The sequence below is a fragment of the Oncorhynchus mykiss genome, chromosome 1 (assembly GCF_013265735.2).
Source record: "Oncorhynchus mykiss isolate Arlee chromosome 1, USDA_OmykA_1.1, whole genome shotgun sequence".
NCBI classification, from domain to species: Eukaryota; Metazoa; Chordata; class Actinopteri; order Salmoniformes; family Salmonidae; genus Oncorhynchus; species Oncorhynchus mykiss.
In genome coordinates this window covers 80,335,266-80,356,908 of record NC_048565.1, presented here as the reverse complement: position 1 = coordinate 80,356,908, position 21,643 = coordinate 80,335,266, and the positions used below count along the sequence as shown (strand labels likewise).

At 43.7% G+C, this 21,643-nt stretch overlaps 1 protein-coding gene across 11 annotated transcripts in view; it reads left to right on the top strand.

The window, feature by feature from the left end:
- Nucleotides 1-7,065: 7,065 nt before the first annotated feature.
- LOC110530293 (mitogen-activated protein kinase kinase kinase kinase 3) overlaps nucleotides 7,066-21,643 on the top strand; it is an 83,204-nt gene continuing 68,626 nt past the window's right edge. For 10 of the 11 annotated variants that reach the window (XM_021613297.2, XM_021613291.2, XM_021613282.2 and 7 more), the window contains exon 1: nucleotides 7,066-7,293. In XM_021613297.2, coding sequence (XP_021468972.1) covers nucleotides 7,198-7,293 — 96 coding nt within the window. In that variant the 5' untranslated portion in view covers nucleotides 7,066-7,197. The remainder of the gene's footprint in view (nucleotides 7,294-21,643) is intronic. The other variant, XM_036986542.1, reaches the window with a different exon arrangement.

The following is a 21,643-nucleotide window of genomic DNA, read 5'->3' as shown; positions in this document are numbered from 1 at the left end:
CTTTTACGCTACTGCTACTCTCTGTTCATCATATATGCATAGTCACTTTAACCATATCTACATGTACAGTGGGGAGAACAAGTATTTAATACACTGCCGATTTTGCAGGTTTTCCTACTTACAAACTGTGAGAGGCGGAATCTAAAACAAAAATCCAGAAAATCACATTGTATGATTTTTAAGTAATTCATTTGCATTTTATTGCATGACATAAGTATTTGATACATCAGAAAAGCAGAACTTAATATTTGGTACATAAACCTTTGTTAGCAATTACAGAGATCATACGTTTCCTGTAGTTCTTGACCAGGTTTGCACACACTGCAGCGGGGATTTTGGCCCACTCCTCCAGACAGACCTTCTCCAGATCTTTCAGGTTTCGGGGCTGTCGCTGGGCAATACGGACTTTCAGCTCCCTCCAAAGATTTTCTATTGGGTTCAGGTCTGGAGACTGGCTAGGCCACTCCAGGACCTTGAGATGCTTCTTACAGAGCCACTCCTTAGTTGCCCTGGCTGTGTGTTTCGGGTCGTTGTCATGCTTCCCATATCCAGCCACGACCCATCTTCAATGCTCTTACTGAGGGAAGGAGGTTGTTGGCCAAGATCTCGTGATACATGGCCCCATCCATCCTCCCCTCAATACGGTGCAGTCATCCTGTCCCCTTTGCAGAAAAGCATCCCCAAAGAATGATGTTTGCACCTCCATGCTTCACGGTTAGGATGGTGTTCTTGGGGTTGTACTCATCCTTCTTCTTCCTCCAAACACGGCGAGTGGAGTTTATACCAAAAAGCTCTATTTTTGTCTCATCAGACCACATGACCTTCTCCTATTCCTCCTCTGAATCATCCAGATGGTCATTGGCAAACTTCAGATGGGCCTGGACATGCGCTGGCTTGAGCAGGGGGACACAACAAAATCTAGAAAGGTGTCTGCATGGAGAGAGTCTCTTCCATGAATGTGGAAGAGGTCAATTTAACCTGGGACACACCTGGCCCAGGTGTTTCTCATGTAGCTGACGACCCTCTCAACTCCGCCCACCGGCATCCTAATAAGGAAACAAGAACAAAGAGAGAATACGGCCGACAGAGTGGGAGGGTCGTCACACACAGCTCTCTGGTCTTGGCCATTGTGGAGAGGTTGGAGTCTGATTGAGTGTGTGGACAGGTGTCTTTTATTAAGGTAACAAGCTCAAACAGGTGCAGTTAATACAGGTAATGAGTGGAGAACAGGAGGGCTTCTTAAAGAAAAACTAACAGGTCTGTGAGAGCCGGAATTCTTACTGGTTGGTAGGTGATCAAATACTAATGTCATGCAGGAAAATGCTAATGAATTACTTTAAAAACATACGATGTGATTTTCTGAATTTTTGTTTTAGATTCCGTATCTCACAGTTGAAGTGTACCTATGATAAAAAAATTACAGACCTCTACATGCTTTGTAAGTAGGAAAACCTGCAAAATCGTCAGTGTATCAAATACTTGTTCTCCCCACTGTACATACTACCTCAATCAGCCTGACTAACCGGTGTTTGTATGAAGCCTCGCTACTTTTAAAGCCTCGCTACAGTATATAGCCTGTCTTTTTACTGTTTTATTTCTTTACCTACCTATTGTTCACCTAATACCTTTTTTGCGCTATTGGTTAGAGCCTGTAAGTAAGCATTTCACTGTTGTATTCGGCGCACGTGACAAATAAACTTTGATTTCATTTCATTTGTAATCATCAAATATTTTCTGCTTATATGCCCCCTTTATTTATTCTACAGTTCTGACTTGGAGTACAGGGAGAACACTGTAAAAATGGCCCATGTTCTGAATTCTGTCGTTGTACATTTCAAAAGTGCTGAACAAATAGTTATATTGACAACATCCGTCGTAGCTCGCTCATTAATGTCTTAATCGAAATTACAGATTGCCTCTTATCCCCTTGTCGTCCCCTTACGCCATAGTTTGTACATCTCAATTGTCAGTAGAAACCCCATTTGTTTAAGCAAGTCAGCTATATCAGCTATGTTTTTTTAAAGCAGTAAATGAGGCTGAATGAACTGCTTCGCTGCCAGACAAGGCTCCGCTGATGCCAGGTGGAGCAGTGGTAAGGTGTTGGGACTGATGTTGGGACTCTGCTGTTGGGACAGCTTTACAGTATGTAGGCCCTAACAGTTTGTGTGCACCGTTTGTCACCGTTATAGTGCAGTTAATGTATTGTTTAATGTTGTGTTGTGTGGTGGCTTTGCTGGCATGCATCCCACAAAAAAAATGTTTGCCCCACCAAGATTGACATGCTAAAATCGCCACTGAAAGTAGCCATGATAGTGGATCCTTAGCTACCACGAGCTTCATGGCCCATTGGATGGATAGTGAAGACGATACCAGGTGCAGATGGAAGGATCCGGACTGCGGAGGTCAAGGATCAAGTCTACTTGCGTCCTGTTGCCCTATTGGTGGAGCTTCCCACCGTGTTAGACAATGCAGACTTGCTTTCATTGAAAGGAAGATGGAGGCTTACTAAGTTCGAAGTAGTTACACTAATTCTGGGGCGGCATGATTTGGAAAGGCACACACCTGCATGTCAGAGCAAAAGCCAAGCCATGAGGTTGAAGGAATTGTCCGTAGAGCTCCGAGACAGGATTGTGTCGAGGCACAGATCTGGGAAGGTTACCACAACATTTCTGCAGCATTGAAGGTCCCCAAGAACACAGTGGCCTCCATCATTCTTAAATGGAAGATGTTTGGAACCACCAAGACTCTTCCTAGAGCTGGCCACCTGCCCAAACTGAGCAATCCGGTGAGAAGGGCCTTGGTCAGGGAGGTGACCAAGAACCTGATGGTCACTCTGACAGAGCTCTAAAGTTCCTCTGTGGAGATTGGAGAACCTTCCAGAAGTACAACAATCTCTGCAGCACTCCACCAATCAGGCCTTTATGGTAAGATGAATGCCACTCCACAGTAAAAGGCACAGAACAGCCCGCTTGGAGTTTGCCAAAAGGCACCTAAAGACTCTCAGACCATGAGAAACAAGATTCTCTTGTCTGATGAAACCAAGATTGAACTATTCTGCCTGAATACCAAGCATCACACGTCTGGAGGAAACCTGGCACCATCCCTACGTTTAAGCATGGTGGTTGGAGCATCAGGCTGTTTTTCAGATGCAGGGACTGGGAGACTAGTCAGGATCGAGGGAAAGATGAACAGAGCAAACTACAGAGAGATCCTAGATGAAAACCTTCTCCAGAGCGCTCAGGACCTCAGACTGGGGGCGAATGTTCACCTTCCAACAAGACAACGACCCTAAGCACAAAGCCAAGACAACGTAGGAATGGCTTCGGGGAAAGTCTCGGAATGTCCTTGAGTGGCCCAGCCAGAGCTCGGACTTGAACCCGATCGAACATTTTTTATTTATTTAACTAGGCAAGTCAGTTAAGAACAAATTTTATTTACACTGACGGCTTACCCCAGCCAAACCCTAACCCGGGGACACATGGCCAATTGTGCTCCGCCCTATGGGACTCCCAGTCACGGCCAGTTGTGATACAGCCTGGCATTGAACCAGGGTCTGTAGTGACGCCTCTAGCACTGAGATGCAGTGCCTTAGACCACTGCGCCACTTGTGAACATCTCTGGAGAGATCTGAAAATAGCTGTGCAGCAATGCTCCCCATCCAACCTGACAGAGCTTGAGAGGATCTGCAGAGAAGAATAGGAGAAACTCCCCAAATACAGGTGTGCCAAGCTTGTAGCATCATACCCAAGAAGACTCGAGGCTGTAATCTCTGCCAGTGTGCTTCAACAAAGTATTGAGTAAAGGGTCAGAATACTTATGTAAATGTGATATTTCAGTTTTATATATGTAATAAATGAGCAAACATTTCTAAAAGCCTGTTTTTGTTTTGTCATTATGGGGTATTGTGTGTAGATTGATGAGGCAAAAAATATATAATTTAATCAATTTTAGAATAGGGCTGTAACATAACAAACTGTGGAAAAAGTCAAGGGGTCTGAATACTTTCCAAAGGCACTGTAGTTTCATTAAAAACATTATTTTGATGAATTTATTCATACTATTTCATTCTTCCTCAAGATTTAGTCCTTGAAACCCAAGCCTGCATTTGTTTAAGCTGTTTTCTATAGACATTTATTTGGGTACATCCATAACAATGAGCTAATGAGGCTCGTTTTCGCCTGGCATAGAAAATGTGCTCACTCATCAGAACACTGTTGTTCAGAGGAACTAGCCAACAACACAGCCAACAAAATCACTTCAAACTGCAGCTGGAAAGACTGTAAACCAGCTTAATTTCCTTTCGGTTGGACTTTTTTCTGTTGACATTCTTTGTATATATCCATAAAAATGATGCCAGCTGATTCATGATTTCGACTGGTTGAGAAACGTTTCCTGTCTGTGTGTCTCGTACCGACTCCCGACACGTTCATTACTATGGGACAGGTGGAGATCGAATTTGAATATTGAAACATTGTCGCTATGTCGGAGATACAGACAGCAAGGTTTATACAAACCTCAGCTGTTGAAAACTAATGTTAGTCTAAAATTAATGTGAGATAATGTCTAGATGCTTTTTAGAGTGGAGATCAAATGTATAAATTGCTTGTCTGATGAGACAGGGATTGTGCAGTCAGATGGAACAGAGTAAATAGGCATTTTAACGTCATAGATTTGGCCGGTGGTAACTTGAATAGACACAGGCTGGAATGCGGTTTTAACCAATCAGCATTCAGGATTAGACCCACCCATTGTATAAATACTTGTAACACAATAGCTACAGTGTTCCAATTGGAGCAGTTGACACCTGCGTGGTCTGTCATAATTCTTGCATAGCACTTCATGACAAGACCAAGTTGGCTAGATAGAGGATTCCGCTAGTTACCACAGCCACTAAGTCAAAATGGGCTTTTTGTTCATAATTTAAGGTTAGGCATAAGGTTAGCAGTGTTAAGGTTAGGGTTAGGTTTCTAATCAAATTTTAAGAAGATAAATTGTAGGCGGGGTTTCTGACTTTATGGCTTTGATAAGTAGTGACAACCCACACAGACATTCTCTCACTCTTCTGTGTATCAACATGGCTGTCTGACCTCTATATTTGCAATACTTTCTAAGTATAAGAACTTATTGAGCGCCACTATAGAGGTCAGTATTGGTAATATTATGTGGTCATTATCTACAGTGCCTAGTGAAAGTCTACACAACCCTTGCACAGTCTTCACATTTTTTATACACCTTTTGAAAAGACATTCTGGTGTGTCTTTGACATGACTGTTTGTGTAATTGTCCAGCTGAAAAATGTAACTATCCCAGGGTAAGGTTTTCAGAAGACAGACTGGGTTTTCCTCTAACTTTTTACCTGGGCTTTGCTCCTCTCTTATTTCATTTGAACCTTAAACTCCCCAGTTCCTGCTGGTGACAAGCAAACCCATAGCATGATGCCACCACAATGCTTGAAAATACAGAGGGTTGTGTTGCATTGGATTTGACTCAAACCTGTAGTTTTAAATAGGCCAAAAAGTTTATTTCTTTGTTGTGTTGTCTTGCCATATTAAACATAATGGATGATTTGGAGTGAATTTTCAACACAGACTTCCTTCTTTTCCTTTTGTCATGCAGGCCAGTAATGTGGAGTGAAGGCAATGTTGTTGATCCTCTGGATTTTCAAGTATTTATGGTGGCAGCATCATGCTATGAGTATGCTTGTCAACGGCAGGGACTGGCGAGTTTGTCCGGATCAAAATAATATGAAAGGAGCAAAGCCCAGATAAAATAAGTTAGAGAACCTTGTCTTCATCTTCTGAAAACCCAACCCTGGGACAGAGTTTAATTTGAATCTTTCTTAATAAGATTCTACCAACTTTGCACAACTCTTAGGAAAACATCATGTTTATCCACTGTTTTTGTCAAAATTGCAAAATTGTAAATTTGGTTGGGAATCATTAATGGACAGCAAAATTCAAACCTTGTCACTGATTTTCAAGCAGAATTAAGTAAGGACTGAGACTGGACCATTCAGGAACACCTCTTGGAAAGCCATTCTGGTGTCTTTCGCATTAACATATGTGTAATAAAAAGAATAAAACTCCGTCCCAGGGTTGGGTTTTCAGAAGATGAAGACAAGGTTCTCTAACTTCTTTTATCTGGGCTTTGCTCCTATCCCAGGTTTTCATTTTGACTATATTAACTCACACAGCTACAAGGATGCACGTTAAGGACCTAATATTGAAGCTTATAGAGACCCCAAAGGATGTATAGAACAATCTTGAAAAACAACCTACTTTGGTTTAGATACAAACATCATGAAACCTCCTATACAAATTTGTTTGACTTGGACACTTTGTCCATGTGGTTTCTTCTTTCACAGACTCCATGAAATGATGTCCCATTCCTAAATATTTGGTCAAATGATTAATTTAGTAAGTTCACCCCACCCTTCCCTAACCCAACACGTGACTGAGCACTGTCTCTGCTGCAACATGAGACCAGTATAGTGACAACACAGCCTGTACGCACACACATACACACACCACCAAGGAATGAATGGCAGCACCCTGTAGTGGACTAACGCTAATTAACATCCCTGCTCATCAACCCTTCACTCCAGGCATCTTGTCACCAAAACCAATGTATAAACTTTGCTATTATCAATCGTCAATTGAGCATAGGAGTAGTGATTGACTTGGCAAAGCCGTTGAACAATACCTTTAAATACACTATCATGGGGGCTCAGAAAAATGCAAACGTGAATTAAAAGCCAAACAGTTTTGTGTACAGATCTTATAGGTCTCCTGTCTAAATCTTTGTTAAACGTTCTGCCATAAAGGAAGTGAGAAATAACTGAGGCTAAAGGGTTAACCACATAGCCTACTCCAACGTTTTATTGTTATAGAAGCCAAGTCGTTTCTAGTTTGGGGCCCATATCCTTTCATTCAATCTTTATCTCTCACTTGGTCTTTATTGTCAGCCAGCCATCTGACACCGTTGTAAACTGCTGCACACTTTCTCCCAGTCTGCTTTTTTTAATAGAGAGAATTTAAAACTACACATTGATGCGCATGCCCATTGCGCATTGGAAGCCATGTTGAAGTTTTGGTGGAGGCTTGCTGTTATTTTCTGACGCTGTATGTTTTTTTTCGATTTGTAATATTGGTCTCGTTCAACCATACCATTCGGGAACCATAAATCGGAGTTCTAAAGATGAATTCCAGCGTTGACCTATCCAGGCGCAATCCGCAGGAGGATTTCGAGCTAATTCAGCGGATAGGAAGTGGCACATACGGAGATGTCTACAAGGTAACTGCAGCAATAGTAGCATGTTGTTAATTGCTCTGCTATTTTGATACGTTGTTACATTACAATAAAACACGCGCATTACATTGTAACGACGCAGGGTATTCCAATTGACCCAATGATACACTAGAAAGCATACTAGTTTTTTGTTGTTGTTTTTTTTACACTAAAACCTGTCGCTCAAGTGCTGGTGAATACCTTTGCTTGGAGCCGTGGAAGGCACCTGGCCAGAATATCATATCGCGAAATACTTAACAGATAGCCTAATCCCTCTCATGTTCTGTTTTGATAAACATAATTACGCAGTCCGTCACCCTTGGTCATTGGGTGGCTTTGTTACAATGTTGCGTTCCTGTTTGTTAGTGTCCTATTTATGGTGTGGTAGAATATCCCCGAACGATTCAGTCTGGTTCCACACAACAAACAAGGCCCGGCGCAGTTGGTCAGCAAGGCAAAGCAATGAATATTCAAGTTTAATTAGATTTTAGCCCTAAAAACATTTACATTGGATATTATTTAAGGAACTCAATTATACAGTTTTGCTGTTTTGGGACCCTGCAATAGAGTTAATTGTGTTAAGTTGTTAGGGGCGGCAGGTAGCGTAGTTGTTTGCAGCAACCGAAGAGTTGCCAGTTCGAATCCCGGGTCCGACAGGAAAAAATCTTGCGGCAGTAAGATGGTAACCAGAAGGTTGCTGTTATCAAATCCTAGATGCCATTTCCTGATGTTTGACTATTGAGCAAGGCACTTAACCACTCTAAACAATAGCTTCCATGATGCCCAGTGGCAGCCCAGCCACTCCTCCAAAACCTGTATATGTGCATGTATGTGTGTCTTTCGCAGGGGTTTGGTTAAAAGCGGGAGTACAATTTCGGTTGTACCTAAAGTGATCTTAATCTTCTAGCTATTCAGACCATTACTCTGTTCCAGCTGGCAGATGGGCATTATTTGATACCACTGGGGTAGCACAGAGAATTTGACCAATCTTAACTTGTCAATACTTCCTCAATTACCGTCTTGGAAGAAAAGCAATGTCTTCTAAACATCCATGTCTAGTTTTAAAGTAAATCAAATGTTTTGCTCCATGCAGTAATCCAACCACGTGTACACCGCCATCTTGACTATTTCAAATATTCTCTCATTGATTGAGACAGGTGGGTGTCCACCCCAAAGGGCCGTATGTCTTCTTCTGTGGAGTTTAACAAAACCTATATCCTAGTACTACCTAATTTCTTCCATAGCTCCCTCCCCAAGCTCTGGGGCCTTAGGGTATCACTGCTCGTGACAGTGCCTCGTATAACTCCTTCCCTGAGAACTTTTATTCCAAGGAACCGCTCAGCCGCATCCACAATATTGTCCATCTTCCTGGACCTCCCCTACACAGTAGCCGTGCCATTGATCACCATTGCCATACAAATCACAAAGTCCACCTTCTTTACACGTAACATCCCTGCATCCTCCTTTAGGGAAGCCAACTCTGCAGCCTGCATTTAAGGACTTGCCAAAACCATGGAGTCCTCAAGAGTACCTTTTGTTCCGTCCACTCTTTTGACAGCTTCTGTATATGAAATGCACTGGACGGCCCTGACTTTGGCAACCTCATTCTGTTTTGTCCTTGTCGGGCACTCCAAAGATGTACCTACATGCTTTCCACCACAGTTGTAACACTTCACTGCTTCTTCATAACATTCACCATCACCTTTTTTCCACAACTTCTGCATCTCGGCTTCCTCCGCCTGTAGACACTCTCTATGTGTCCAAAAATGTTACACTGTTTACACTGCAACGGCCTGGAAGTAAAAGCTCTTACAGGAAAGTACAAACCCCAGCTTCACTGTGGTCGGGAGGGGACTCCACATAAAAAAACACAAGAATAGACAAGCTCTTCTTTTCCTTGCCACTGACCCAACGATTCATCCTCCGTGCATCAACCACTCCAGGAATACTCTTCAGCTCCTCGATGACCACTTCTTCCGAGACTCCAGCAATGACTCCATTGACAGGTGCTCTTCTCCTTAGCTCAAAGCACAATGCAGCATGGTCATTTAATGTCTGGTCATTCGCCCGTGTTCAGCAGAAACACAAAAAGTCAAGACCAGCCCACTCCTCGTGACTCACCGACTCCACTTTACCCACACCTCTCCCCACCATCATCTTGGATACTTCCAATGGATTTCACAATTTGGGCCCCAATTGTCCCAGAAACTGGACTCCTACCAGATATGAGGTATTCTTCACACTAGGCATATTTCTTCCCATCCCAACTTTTGCTTCTTTAACTGTTCTTTTGAACAGAGGTCAATTGTTCCTTAATTCCACCGACATCAGATTTAATATTCCACCATCCTTCCTTCATCTGAGTCTGTGCGCTCATCTTCTCCCGATGTGCTATCAAATTCCATTGTTCCGGTGGCCTCAACAAATTTGTCCTGCCTGCTTAGTCGTAAAGTGTTCTGGCTAGACGTTCCTTTAAATCCTGTCTCTCTTGAAATCTGTCCATTACACTCACCTGTCTCGATCAATGAAAGAAGATTTGAAATAGACAAGATGACGGCATACACATCGTTGGATTACTTCATGCAGCATAACATGATTTTAATTTTGATAATGGGGCGTTTTCTAAATTTAAACGAGCCCCTTGCAACTAGACCTGGACATTTAAAAGACGTTGGTTGTCTTCCAAGTTGGGAATTGAGGAAGTATCGCCAAGTTAAGGTTGGTCAAATTCTCTGTGCTACGCCAAACAGTACCTAACCTTTAACGGCTAATGGAGCATCACATTAGCCTGTTTATAATCTGCTAGCTAGTCTTTCCTTTGTTGCAAGTGCACCACAAATAAACCTTTCACTCCTCCTACTTGTTGTTATATATTAACCACAATATTGTGGAATTGTATTGTGGGAGGCAGTGGCGACCATTCAAAATTCACTAACATTCAAACAACACAGATTTGATTATGCCTGCTTAGTGTAACCTTGACTTCAACCAGAGTAGGCAACTTAACAATCTTTTTGCCATGCAGTTAGTTGTTTGTCAAAGTATTTAGAGTATAGGATGGCAATTCATTGGATAAAGAGGAATTTGAAGGCCTACAATATGAAGACTTCAAAGTATTTGTTTAGACAGTAACCATTCAGAATATAAGATATGTAGAAGATGACCGTATCAAATGTAGCCCACATCCTGAAATGTTTAGCTTAAGGACATTTGCCGCACTATGCTTTCAGGGATGGAATCATTTTCACCTTGGTCATTGTGAATGAATGTAAAATGTGAGTGGCACAGCTGGGCAGGCATGGTCTGGAATGCAGTGGTCCTAACTTCCTGTGTGTGTGTGTGATCCATTGTTTAAGACTGATCCTGTAAAGGAAGAGGTAGAGGAGAAAGCCTGGTCAGACCTTCAGCTGGATGTGTTCACAATCGGACCGTGCAGAACCGTCTGCAGTGGCCATCCTGTTTGGGCCGGGAATGTTCTGTTTTCCTCTAGTTTCCTTATTAAAACTGTTGGACACAAGCCCCGACTTTGTTTATCTTCAGGGAGGCTCCTTCTACCTATTGAACCAGTGTAATGTACTGTAACAGCCTACAACGTTTACCCTGTGTTTTCTTGATACACACACTAAGCATTTCTTCTACCCTAAGGAAATGAAGTCCCTCATACAGCCTCCGTATTGTTCGCCACTATGCTTGTCATATCATAATTTGCTAACTGTGCAGATTACACCAGTACAATGGGGGAGAGAATCAGAAGGCGTGGCGGGGTGGTGATATCTGCCCGTCCCAATAAGAATGTGTTTGTTGTGGGCTACAGGGTGTCACTGTTGTTATGTCAGCTGTGTCTGTGAGATAGCTGTGCTTCTCTTTCTAAATGATGTCTCCTGCGTGTCACTATCAATGCCATTGGTTAAGATGTTATAAAACATGCATTAATGAGTGTTTATTCCAAGGAATAGGTTACTCCACATTACAACAGCATTCCTGTATTTGAATAATGAGGCAGTAATCACGCTCGACCGCTGTCTTTTACTGCCCTTGTCCCATGCTTTTTGTTTCAGGAGGTCAGAAGTTCAGTGAGTATATTTGTTGTTTGGATTGGATGCGGGACTTTAAGGTCTAAATCATTTTATACTGAACAAAAATATGAACGCAACATGTAAAGTGTTGGTTTCATGAGCTGAAATAAAAAATCCCAGGAATTGGTTTTCCCAACATTTTTTTGCACAAATTTGTTTACATCCCTGCTGGTGAGCATTTCTCCTTTTGCCAAAATAATCCATCCAGGGTGGCGCAGTGCTTAAGGGTGCTGTACTGCAGCGCCAGCTGTGCCACCAGAGACTCTGGGTTCACGCCCAGGCTCTGTCGTAACCGGCCGCGACCGGGAGGTCCGTGGGGCGACGCACAATTGGCCTAGCGTCGTCCAGGTTAGGGAGGGGTTGGCCGTAGGGATATCCTTGTCTCATCGCGCACCAGCGACTCCTGTGGCGGGCCGGGCGCAGTGCGCGCTAACCAAGGTTGCCAGGTGCACAGTGTTTCCTCCAACACATTGGTGCGGCTGGCTTCCTGGTTGAATGCGCGCTGTGTTAAGAAGCAGTGCGGCTTGGTTGGGTTGTGTATCAGAGGACGCATGACTTTCAACCTTCGTCTCTCCCGAGCCCGTACGGGAGTTGTAGCGATGAGACAAGATAGTAGCTATTAAAACAATTGGATACCACGAAATTGGGGAGAAAACGGGGTAAAAATTCAATAAAAAGATTTTAAAAAATGATATATATATATATATATATATACTCCATCCACCTGACAGGTGTGGCATATCAAGAAGCTGATTAAACAGCATGATCATTACACAGGTGCACCTTGTGCTGGGGACAATAGAAAGATGCCTCCAGCATTGTTTTACAGAATATGGTAGTGCGCCCAACCAGCCTCACAAACGCAGACCATGTGTAACCACGCAAGCCCAGGACCTCCACATCCAGCTTCTTCACCTTCCCACCTTAATTCTGATGCCCTCCCAAGCCCACCCATGGCTGCTCCCCTGACCAGTCATGTGAAATCCATAGGTTTTGGTCTAATAAATGTATTTCAATTGACTGATTTCCTTATAAACTCAGCAAAAAAGGAAACAGCCCTTTTTCAGGACCCTGTCTTTCAAAGATAATTCATAAAAATCCAAATAACTTCACAGATCTTCATTGTAAAGCGTTTAAACACTGTTTCCCCATGCTTGATCAATGAACCATAAACAATTAAGGAACATGACCCTGTGGATTGGTCGTTACGACATTAACAGCGTACAGACGGTAGGCAATTAAGGTCACAGCTATGAAAACCTAGGACACTAAAGAGGCCTTTCTACTGACTCTGGAAAAACTCCAAAAGAAAGATGCCCAGGGTCCCTGCTCATCTGCGTGAACGTGCCTTAGACATGCTACAAGGATGCATGAGGACTGCAGATGTGGCCAGGGCAATAAATAACAATGTCCATACTGTGAGACTCCTAAGACAGCGCTACAGGGAGACAAGACGGACAGCTGATCGTCCTCGCAGTGGCAGACCACGTGTAACAACATCTGCACATGATCAGTACATCTGAACATCACACCTGCGGGACAGGTACAGGATGGCAACAACAACTGCCAGAGTTACACCAGGAACGCACAATCCCTCCCTCAGTGGTCAGACTGTCCTCAATAGGCTGAGAGAGGCTGGACTGAGGGCTTGTAGGCCTGTTGTTAAGCAGGTCCTCACCAGACATCACCGGCAAACACGTCGCCTATGGGCACAAACCCAGACAGGACTGGCAAAAAGTGCTTTTCACTGACGAGTCACGGTTTTGTCTCATCAGTGCTGATGGTCGGATTCGCGTTTTCATTGAAGGAATGAGTGTTACTCCGAGGCCCATACTCTGGAGCGGGATCGATTTGGAGGTGGAGGGTCCGTCATGGTCTGTGGCAGTGTGTCACAGCATCATCGGACTGAGCTTGTTGTCATTCCAGGCAATCTCAACACTGTGCGTTACAGGGAAGACATCCTCTTCCCTCATGTGGTACCCTTCCTGCAGGCTCATCCTGACATGACCCTCCAGTATAACAATACCACCAGCCATACTGCTTGTTCTGTGCGTGATTTCCTGCAAGACAGGAATGTTAGTGTTCTGCCATGGGATCTCAATCCCATTGATCACGTCTGGGACCTGTTGAATCGGGGGGTGAGGGCCATTCCCCCCAGAAATGTTTGGGAACTTGCAGGTGCTTTGGTGGAAGAGTGGGGTGACATCTCACAGCAAGATCTGGCAAATCTGGTGCAGTCCATGAGGAGGAGGAGATGCACTGCAGTACTTAATGCAGCTGGTGGCCACACCAGATACTGACTGTTACTTTTGATTTTGACCCCCCCCCCCTTCATTCAGGGACACATTATTCAATTTCTGTTAGTCACATGTCTGTGGAACTTGTTCAGTTTATGACTCAGTTGTTGAATCTTATGTTCACACTGTTCAAAAAAATAAAGGGAACACTTAAACAACACAATGTAACTCCAAGTCAATCACACTTCTGTGAAATCAAACTGTCCACTTAGGAAGCAACACTGATTGACAATAAATTTCACATGCTGTTGTGCAAATGGAATAGACAACAGGTGGAAATTATAGGCAATTTGCAAGACATCCCCCAATAAAGGAGTGGTTCTGCAGGTGATAACCACAGACCACTTCTCAGTTCCTATGCTTCCTGGCTGATTTCACTCTAGTGGTAGCATGAGACGGAGTCTACTACCCACACAAGTGGCTCAGGTAGTGCAGCTCACCCAGGATGGTGCAGCTCATCCAGGATGGCACATCAATGCGAGCTGTGGCAAGAAGGTTTGCTGTGTCTGTCAGTGTAGTGTTCAAAGCATGGAGGCGCTACCAGGAGACAGGCCAGTACATCAGGAGACGTGGAGGAGGCCGTAGTAGGGCAACAACCCAGCAGCAGGACCGCTACTTCCGCCTTTGTGCAAGGAGGAGCAGGAGGCGCACTGCCAGAGCCCTGCAAAATGACCTCCAGCAGGCCACAAATGTGCATGTGTCTGCTCAAACAGTCAGAAACAGACTCCATGAGGGTGGTATGAGGGCCTGATGTCCACAGGTGGGGGTTGTGCTTACAGCCCAACACCGTGCAGGACGTTTGGCATTTGCCAGAGAACACCAAGATTGGCAAATTCGCCACTGGCGTCCTGTGCTCTTCACAGATGAAAGCAGGTTCACACTGAGCACATGTGACAGACGTGTCAGAGTCTGGAGACGCCGTGGAGAACGCTCTGCTACCTGCAACATCCTCCAGCATGACGGGTTTGGCGGTGGGTCAGTCATGGTGTGGGGTGGCATTTCTTTGGGGGCCGCACAGCCCTCCATGTGCTCGCCAGAGGTAGCCTGACTGCCATTAGTTTACCGAGATGAGATCCTCAGACCCCTTGTGAGACCATATGCTGGTGCGGTTGGCCCTGGGTTCCTCCTAATGCAAGACAATGCTAGACATCATGTGGCTGGAGTGTGTCAGCAGTTCCTGCAAGAGGAAGGCATTGATGCTATGGACTGGTCCGCCCGTTCCCCAGACCAGAATCCAATTGAGCACATCTGGGACATCATGTCTCGCTCCATCCACCACAGACTGTCCAGGAGTTGGCGGATGCTTTAGTCCAGGTCTGGGAGGAGATCCCTCAGGAGACCATTCTCCACCTCATCAGGAGCATGCCCAGGTGTTGTAGGGTGGTCATACAGGCACGTGGAGGCCACACACACTACTGAGCCTCATTTTGACTTGTTTTAAGGACATTACATCAAAGTTGGATTAGCCTGTATTGTTGTTTTCCACTTTTAATTTTGAGTGTGACTCCAAATCCAGACCTCTATGGGTTGATAAATTTGATTTCCATTGATAATTTTTGTGTGATTTTGTTGTCAGCACATTCAACTATGTAAAGAAAAAAGTATTTAATAAGAATATTTCATTCATTCAGATCTAGGATGTGTTATTATATATTTTAGTGTTCCCTTTATTTTTTTTAGCAGTGTATTTACACTAAGTTTGCTGAAAATAAATGCAGTTGACAGTGAGAGTGTTTTTTTTTTGTGTGTTTATGAACTGTAAACACAGTAAAATCGTAAATTGTTGCATTTGATATTTTTTTGTTCAGTATAGTTCTGAGCAGGTTATGTAGGCCTGTTGTCTGAGTGGCAGGGTAAGCAGATAAGAAACTCAGCAGGTTATGTAGGCCTGTTGTCTGACTGACAGGGTAAGCAGATAAGAAACTCAGCAGGTTATGTAGGCCTGTTGTCTGAGTGGCAGGGTAAGCAGATAAGAAACTCAGCAGGTTATGTAGGCCTGTTGTCTGTTAGTGGCAGGGTAAGCAGATAAGAAACGCAGCAGGTTATGTAGGCCTGTTGTCTGAGTGGCAGGGTAAGCAGATAAGAAACTCAGCAGGTTATGTAGGCCTGTTGTCTGTTAGTGGCAGGGTAAGCAGATAAGAAACTCAGCAGGTTATGTAGGCCTGTTGTCTGTTAGTGGCAGGGTAAGCAGATGAGAAACTCAGCAGGTTATGTAGGCCTGTTGTCTGTGAGTGGCAGGGTAAGCAGATAAGAAACTCAGCAGGTTATGTAGGCCTGTTGTCTGTTAGTGGCAGGGTACGCAGATGAGAAACTCAGCAGGTTATGTAGGCCTGTTGTCTGAGTGGCAGGGTAAGCAGATAAGAAACTCAGCAGGTTATGTAGGCCTGTTGTCTGAGTGGCAGGGTAAGCAGATGAGAAACACAGCAGGTTATGTAGGCCTGTTGTCTGTTAGTGGCAGGGTAAGCAGATGAGAAACGCAGCAGGTTATGTAGGCCTGTTGTCTGTTAGTGGCAGGGTAAGCAGATAAGAAACTCAGCAGGTTATGTAGGCCTGTTGTCTGTTAGTGGCAGGGTACGCAGATGAGAAACTCAGCAGGTTATGTGGGCCTGTTGTCTGTTAGTGGCAGGGTAAGCAGATGAGAAACTCAGCAGGTTATGTAGGCCTGTTGTCTGTGAGTGGCAGGGTACGCAGATGAGAAACTCAGCAGGTTATGTAGGCCTGTTGTCTGAGTGGCAGGGTAAGCAGATGAGAAACTCAGCAGGTTATGTAGGCCTGTTGTCTGTGAGTGGCAGGGTACGCAGATGAGAAACTCAGCAGGTTATGTAGGCCTGTTGTCTGTGAGTGGCAGGGTAAGCAGATGAGAAACTCAGCAGGTTATGTAGGCCTGTTGTCTGTGAGTGGCAGGGTAAGCAGATGAGAAACTCAGCAGGTTATGTAGGCCTGTTGTCTGTGAGTGGCAGGGTAAGCAGATGAGAAACTCAGCAGGTTATGTAGGCCTGTTGTCTGTGAGTGGCAGGGTAAGCAGATGAGAAACTCAGCAGGTTATGTAGGCCTGTTGTCTGTGAGTGGCAGGGTATGCAGATGAGAAACGCAGCAGGGGATTGGTTTCTTTGGCTTCCTCAGGAGTTTAGCATTTCCTTATTTTCTGAGCGCTGTACCTCTATTCACACACTGTGTTCTAACATAGTGTCTACATGTGAAGTGTTGGTTATGAACCTTCACAGCACTGTGTTCTAACATAGTGTCTACATGTGAAGTGTTGGTTATGAACCTTCACAGCACAGACTGTGAAGGGGGGGGTTTGGTAAGGCTATTAATCATGAAGTTAGGTGTTGTCAGAAAGTCTCTGAGCTCTCTGATTGGGGGTGAGTTCGTCCTTTGTCCTATGTTGTCAGAAAGTCTCTGAGCTCTCTGATTGGGGGTGAGTTCGTCCTTTGTCCTATGTTGTCAGAAAGTCTCTGAGCTCTCTGATTGGGGGTGAGTTCGTCCTTTGTCCTATGTTGTCAGAAAGTCTCTGAGCTCTCTGATTGGGGGTGAGTTTGTCCTATGTTGTCAGTCTACTAGCCATACTTGAATAAAGCATGGCTAGGCTTCTTCAGGAGTATAGCATTTCCTTATTAGCCACAGAGCTTGGCTCTGTTTTATTCTTCTGGCCATCCACTAGCTTATTCCACTGGTCTATGTTATAATATGTCATTTAGCAGACACTTTTATCCAAACCGACTTACAGTAATGTGTGCGTACATTTGTATGTATTCTAAGTGCAATTGTGATTCACTAAGTTAAAAGTGCAATTGTTGGGCTCTTTTTATTTATTTCCATTTGGGCTATGTTTATTATTTAGCTCATTTTAGGTTTTTAGGACCATTTTTGTTTTATCTTGATTATTGTTCATTCGTGTGGTCGAGTGCTGCAAGGAAAGACCTAGCTAAGCTGCAGCTGGCCCAGAACAGAGTGGCACGTCTTGCTCTTCTTTGTAATCTGAGGGATGATATAAATACTATACATGCCAGTCTCTCTTAGCTAAGAGTTGAGGAGAGACTGACTGTGTCACTTCTTTTCATAAAAAACATGTTCAATCCCAAATGGTTTGCATAGTCAATTTACACACAGCTCTGGCCCCCCCACTTATGCCACCAGGGGTCTTTTCACTGTCCCCAAATCCTGAACAAATTCAAGAAAGCGTACACTATTATATAGAGCCCTTATTTCATTGAACTACATTCCATCTCGTATTACTCAAATGAACAGCAAACCTGGTTTAAAAATACAGATCAACACCTCATGGCACAACTCCTCTACTATTTGACCTAGATAGTTTGCGTGCCTCTATTGATATCTAGGCTACATGTGCCTTTTTTTACATGTATATTTTAATTGATGTAGTTCTGTCCTTGAGCTATTCTTGTCTATTAATGTTCTGTATTAGGTCATGTTTTGTGTGGACCCCAGGAAGAGTAGCTGCTGCTTTTGCAAAAGCAAATGGGGATCCTAAAAAAATGACCAATGACTGACTGGGTTGTGTGGTCGGTCGGTTTATGTTTCTATGGCCTGGCTCAGAAGCAGTGAGAGAGCGAGGGATAGGGGGAAAGTTCAGTGACCCAGTTTTCCCAGGATAAGCCTGGATTTTAATGCTGGCTGCCGGGGCTGAAAGAGGGAGCCAAACCCGCTGCCCGGGTTTGAACCCTATACGGAATGAGCTCAGACGCTGGGCATAATGGCTCTTAGTCCAATGGTGCCCAGAATCATAAGATATGTAATAATTTAAGCCTTGGGAAGAGGGATGGGGAGACAAAGGAGCGAAGTGACAGGTAGCCTGGCGGTTAAGAGTGTTGGGCCAGTAACCGAAAGGTCGCTAGTTTGAAATCTACAAGCCAACTAGGTGAAAAATCTGTCAGTGTGCCCTTGAGCAAGGCACTTAACCCTAATTGCTCCTGTATGTTGGTCTGGATATGTTGGTCTGTGTTTGCTAAATGACTAAAATGTTAGTATAAATGGATTTTAATCCAATAATTTTGCTAGACCTACTACTACATGCCTGTCCAGCTGACCGTAGGGGGGTGTCAACCTCTCTCCAGCCGACAGTAGGGTGGTGGTGTCAACCTCTCAATGGGAATTCTGTAATGGAGAGCCACAGTCCACACAGGGCTTGTATAACCTATAGGCCTTATGTGTGTCTGTGTCCTCAAGGGACAAATTAGCCACCACAGGCCTCTGATGTGCTGGAATATTAGGCCTATGTTTGCCACGTAGCTACATATTTGATTAAAGATGACCCACAGACTAAAGTTAATTTCTGTGTTTTCACTCTGCTTTCACTAGAGGGGTGCTTGTCCCTCCTGGCGTCAAGGTGTAAAGCTGGGAAGTGGGAGCCAATCTATGGAGATTTCTACTGAAATGTTGTAAATATATGTTGTGAGTCACAAACAAAGGAGGTGTTGTAAAAATACAGAATACAACTTTCAAATAATCACTGTCTGTAAATATGCTCATATACTCTGAACAAAAATATAAATGCAACATATCAAGTTTTGGTCCCATATTTCATGATCTGAAATAAAGATCTCAGATATTTTCCATGCGCACCAAAAGCTTATTTCTCAAATTTTTAGAGAATGATGAAACTGTTGGTTTGCACAACTGAAGAATGTCTGCAGAAACCGTCTAAGGGAAGCTCATCTGCGTGCACGTCGTCCTCACCAGGGTCTTGACCTGACTGCAATTCGGTGTTTTAACCGACTTCAGTGGGCAAATGCTCACCTTCAATGGCCACTGGTACGCTGTGCTCTTCACGGTTGAATCCCGGTTTCAACTGTATCGGGCAGACGGCCTGTATGGCTTTGTGTGGGCAAGCGGTTTGCTGATGTCAACGTTGTGAACAGAGTGCCCCATGGTGGTGGGGTTATGGTATGGGCAGGCGTAAGCTACGGACAACGAACCCAAACTACATTTTATTGATGGCAAATTGAATGTACAGCGATACCATGACGAGATCCTGAGGCCCATTGTCATGCCATTCATCCTCCTCCATCATCACGTTTCAGCCTGATAATGTACGCCGCCATGTCGCAAGGATAGTACACCATTCCTGGGAGCTGAACATGTCCCAGTTGTTCCATGGCCTGCATACTCACAGACATGTCCCAGATCTTCCATGGCCTGCATACTCACAGACAAGTCCCAGATCTTCCATGGCCTGCATACTCACAGACATGTCCCAGATCTTCCATGGCCTGCATACTCACAGACATGTCCCAGATCTTCCATGGCCTGCATACTCACAGACAAGTCCCAGATCTTCCATGGCCTGCATACTCACCGACATGTCACCATTGAGCATGTTTGGGATGCTCTGTATTGACGTGTACGACAGTGCGCTCCAGTTCCCGCCAATATCCATCAACTTCGCACAGCCATTGAAGAGGAGTGGGACAACATTCCACAGGCCACAATCAACAGCCTGATCAACTCTATGTGAAGGAGATGTGTCGTGCTGCATGAGGCAAATGGTGGTCACACCAGATAAAGACTGTTCACATTTTTGTTTATTTTTATAAATATCCATGCCCCTACTTTTTTTTAAAGGTGTCTGTGACCACCAGCGGCATATCTGTTTTCCCAGCAATGTGAAATCCATTGATTATGGCCTAATGAATTTATTTAAATTGACTGATTTCCTTATGAACAGCAACTCAGTAAAATCTTTATAATTGTAGTGTTTTATAATTTTGTTCAGTGTAGTTTCACAACCATGTGTCATGATCCAAAAGTGAATGAGTCATAATTTAACAAAAACAAATGATTAGCAAATAAATGCAAGACAGGTTTTTCTCTGGATTAACACAGCATATTTTACAAACATATTTCTTACTCTGCAAACACAAGTGGTCAAATATGTTTTGGTGAGTATGACAACATTTGTGACTTCACAGATTACATTTGTGACCTGTGTCATATATATTTGTGACTTGCATTACATTTGTGAGTTGACTCCCATTTGTGTGGCCTCACATATGTTTTACTGATCAGTTTGTGACAATTTAATATACGGAATCCAGATTAGGAAATCCTCAATTGTCATTTAAATAAGATAAAAATGAATATTGCAATTTACTTTTAGAAATGCATCTGTTTGGTGTCCTAGCTTCCTTTCCTCCTTTTCTATAATAATTTCCTCCTTTCCTAGCTTGCTTTCCTTTCTCCCTTTTTACTCTCTTGCTTTCCTAGCTCTTTTCTCCTATCTAATTATTTCCTTTTCTTGCTCCCTTTCCTTCACTAGCTTCCTTTTCTAGATCCCTTTCCTAATTTCCTAGCTTTCTTTCCTCTTTTCCTTTTATAATAGCCATTTCTCCCTTTTCCTTGCTGTCCTCCCCTCATTTTATTTTTTAGCTCCCTTTCTGCCTATCCTTTCCTAGCTTCCTTTCTTCCTTTCCTAACTTCCTTTTCTGTCTTTCCCATCTACCATTCCTCCTTCCCTAGCTTCCTTTTCTAGATCCTTTCTTATTTTCCTAGCTTTCTTTCCACATTTCCTTGTTCCCTTTCCCTAATGTCCTGTACTCTTTTTCTTTCCTCCTTTCTTGGCTTCCTTTCCCATCTTCTATTCCTTTTTTTCTGTCCTTTGACAGCTCTTTGGTCTTGGCCATAGTGGAGTTTGGAGTGTGACTGTTTGAGGTTGTGGACAGGTGTCTTTTATACTGATAACAAGTTCAAACAGGTGCCATTAATACAGGTAACGAGTGGAGGACAGAGGAGCCTCTTAAAGAATAAGTTACAGGTCTGTGATAGCCAGAAATCTTGCTTGTTTGTAGGTGACCAAATACTTACTTTCCACAATAATTTGCAAATAAATTCATAAAAAATCCTACAATGTGATTTTCTGGATTTTTTTTCTTCTCATTTTGTCTGTCATAGTTGAAGTGTACCTATGATGAAAATTACAGGCCTCTCTCATCTTTTTAAGTGGGGGAACTTGCACAATTGGTG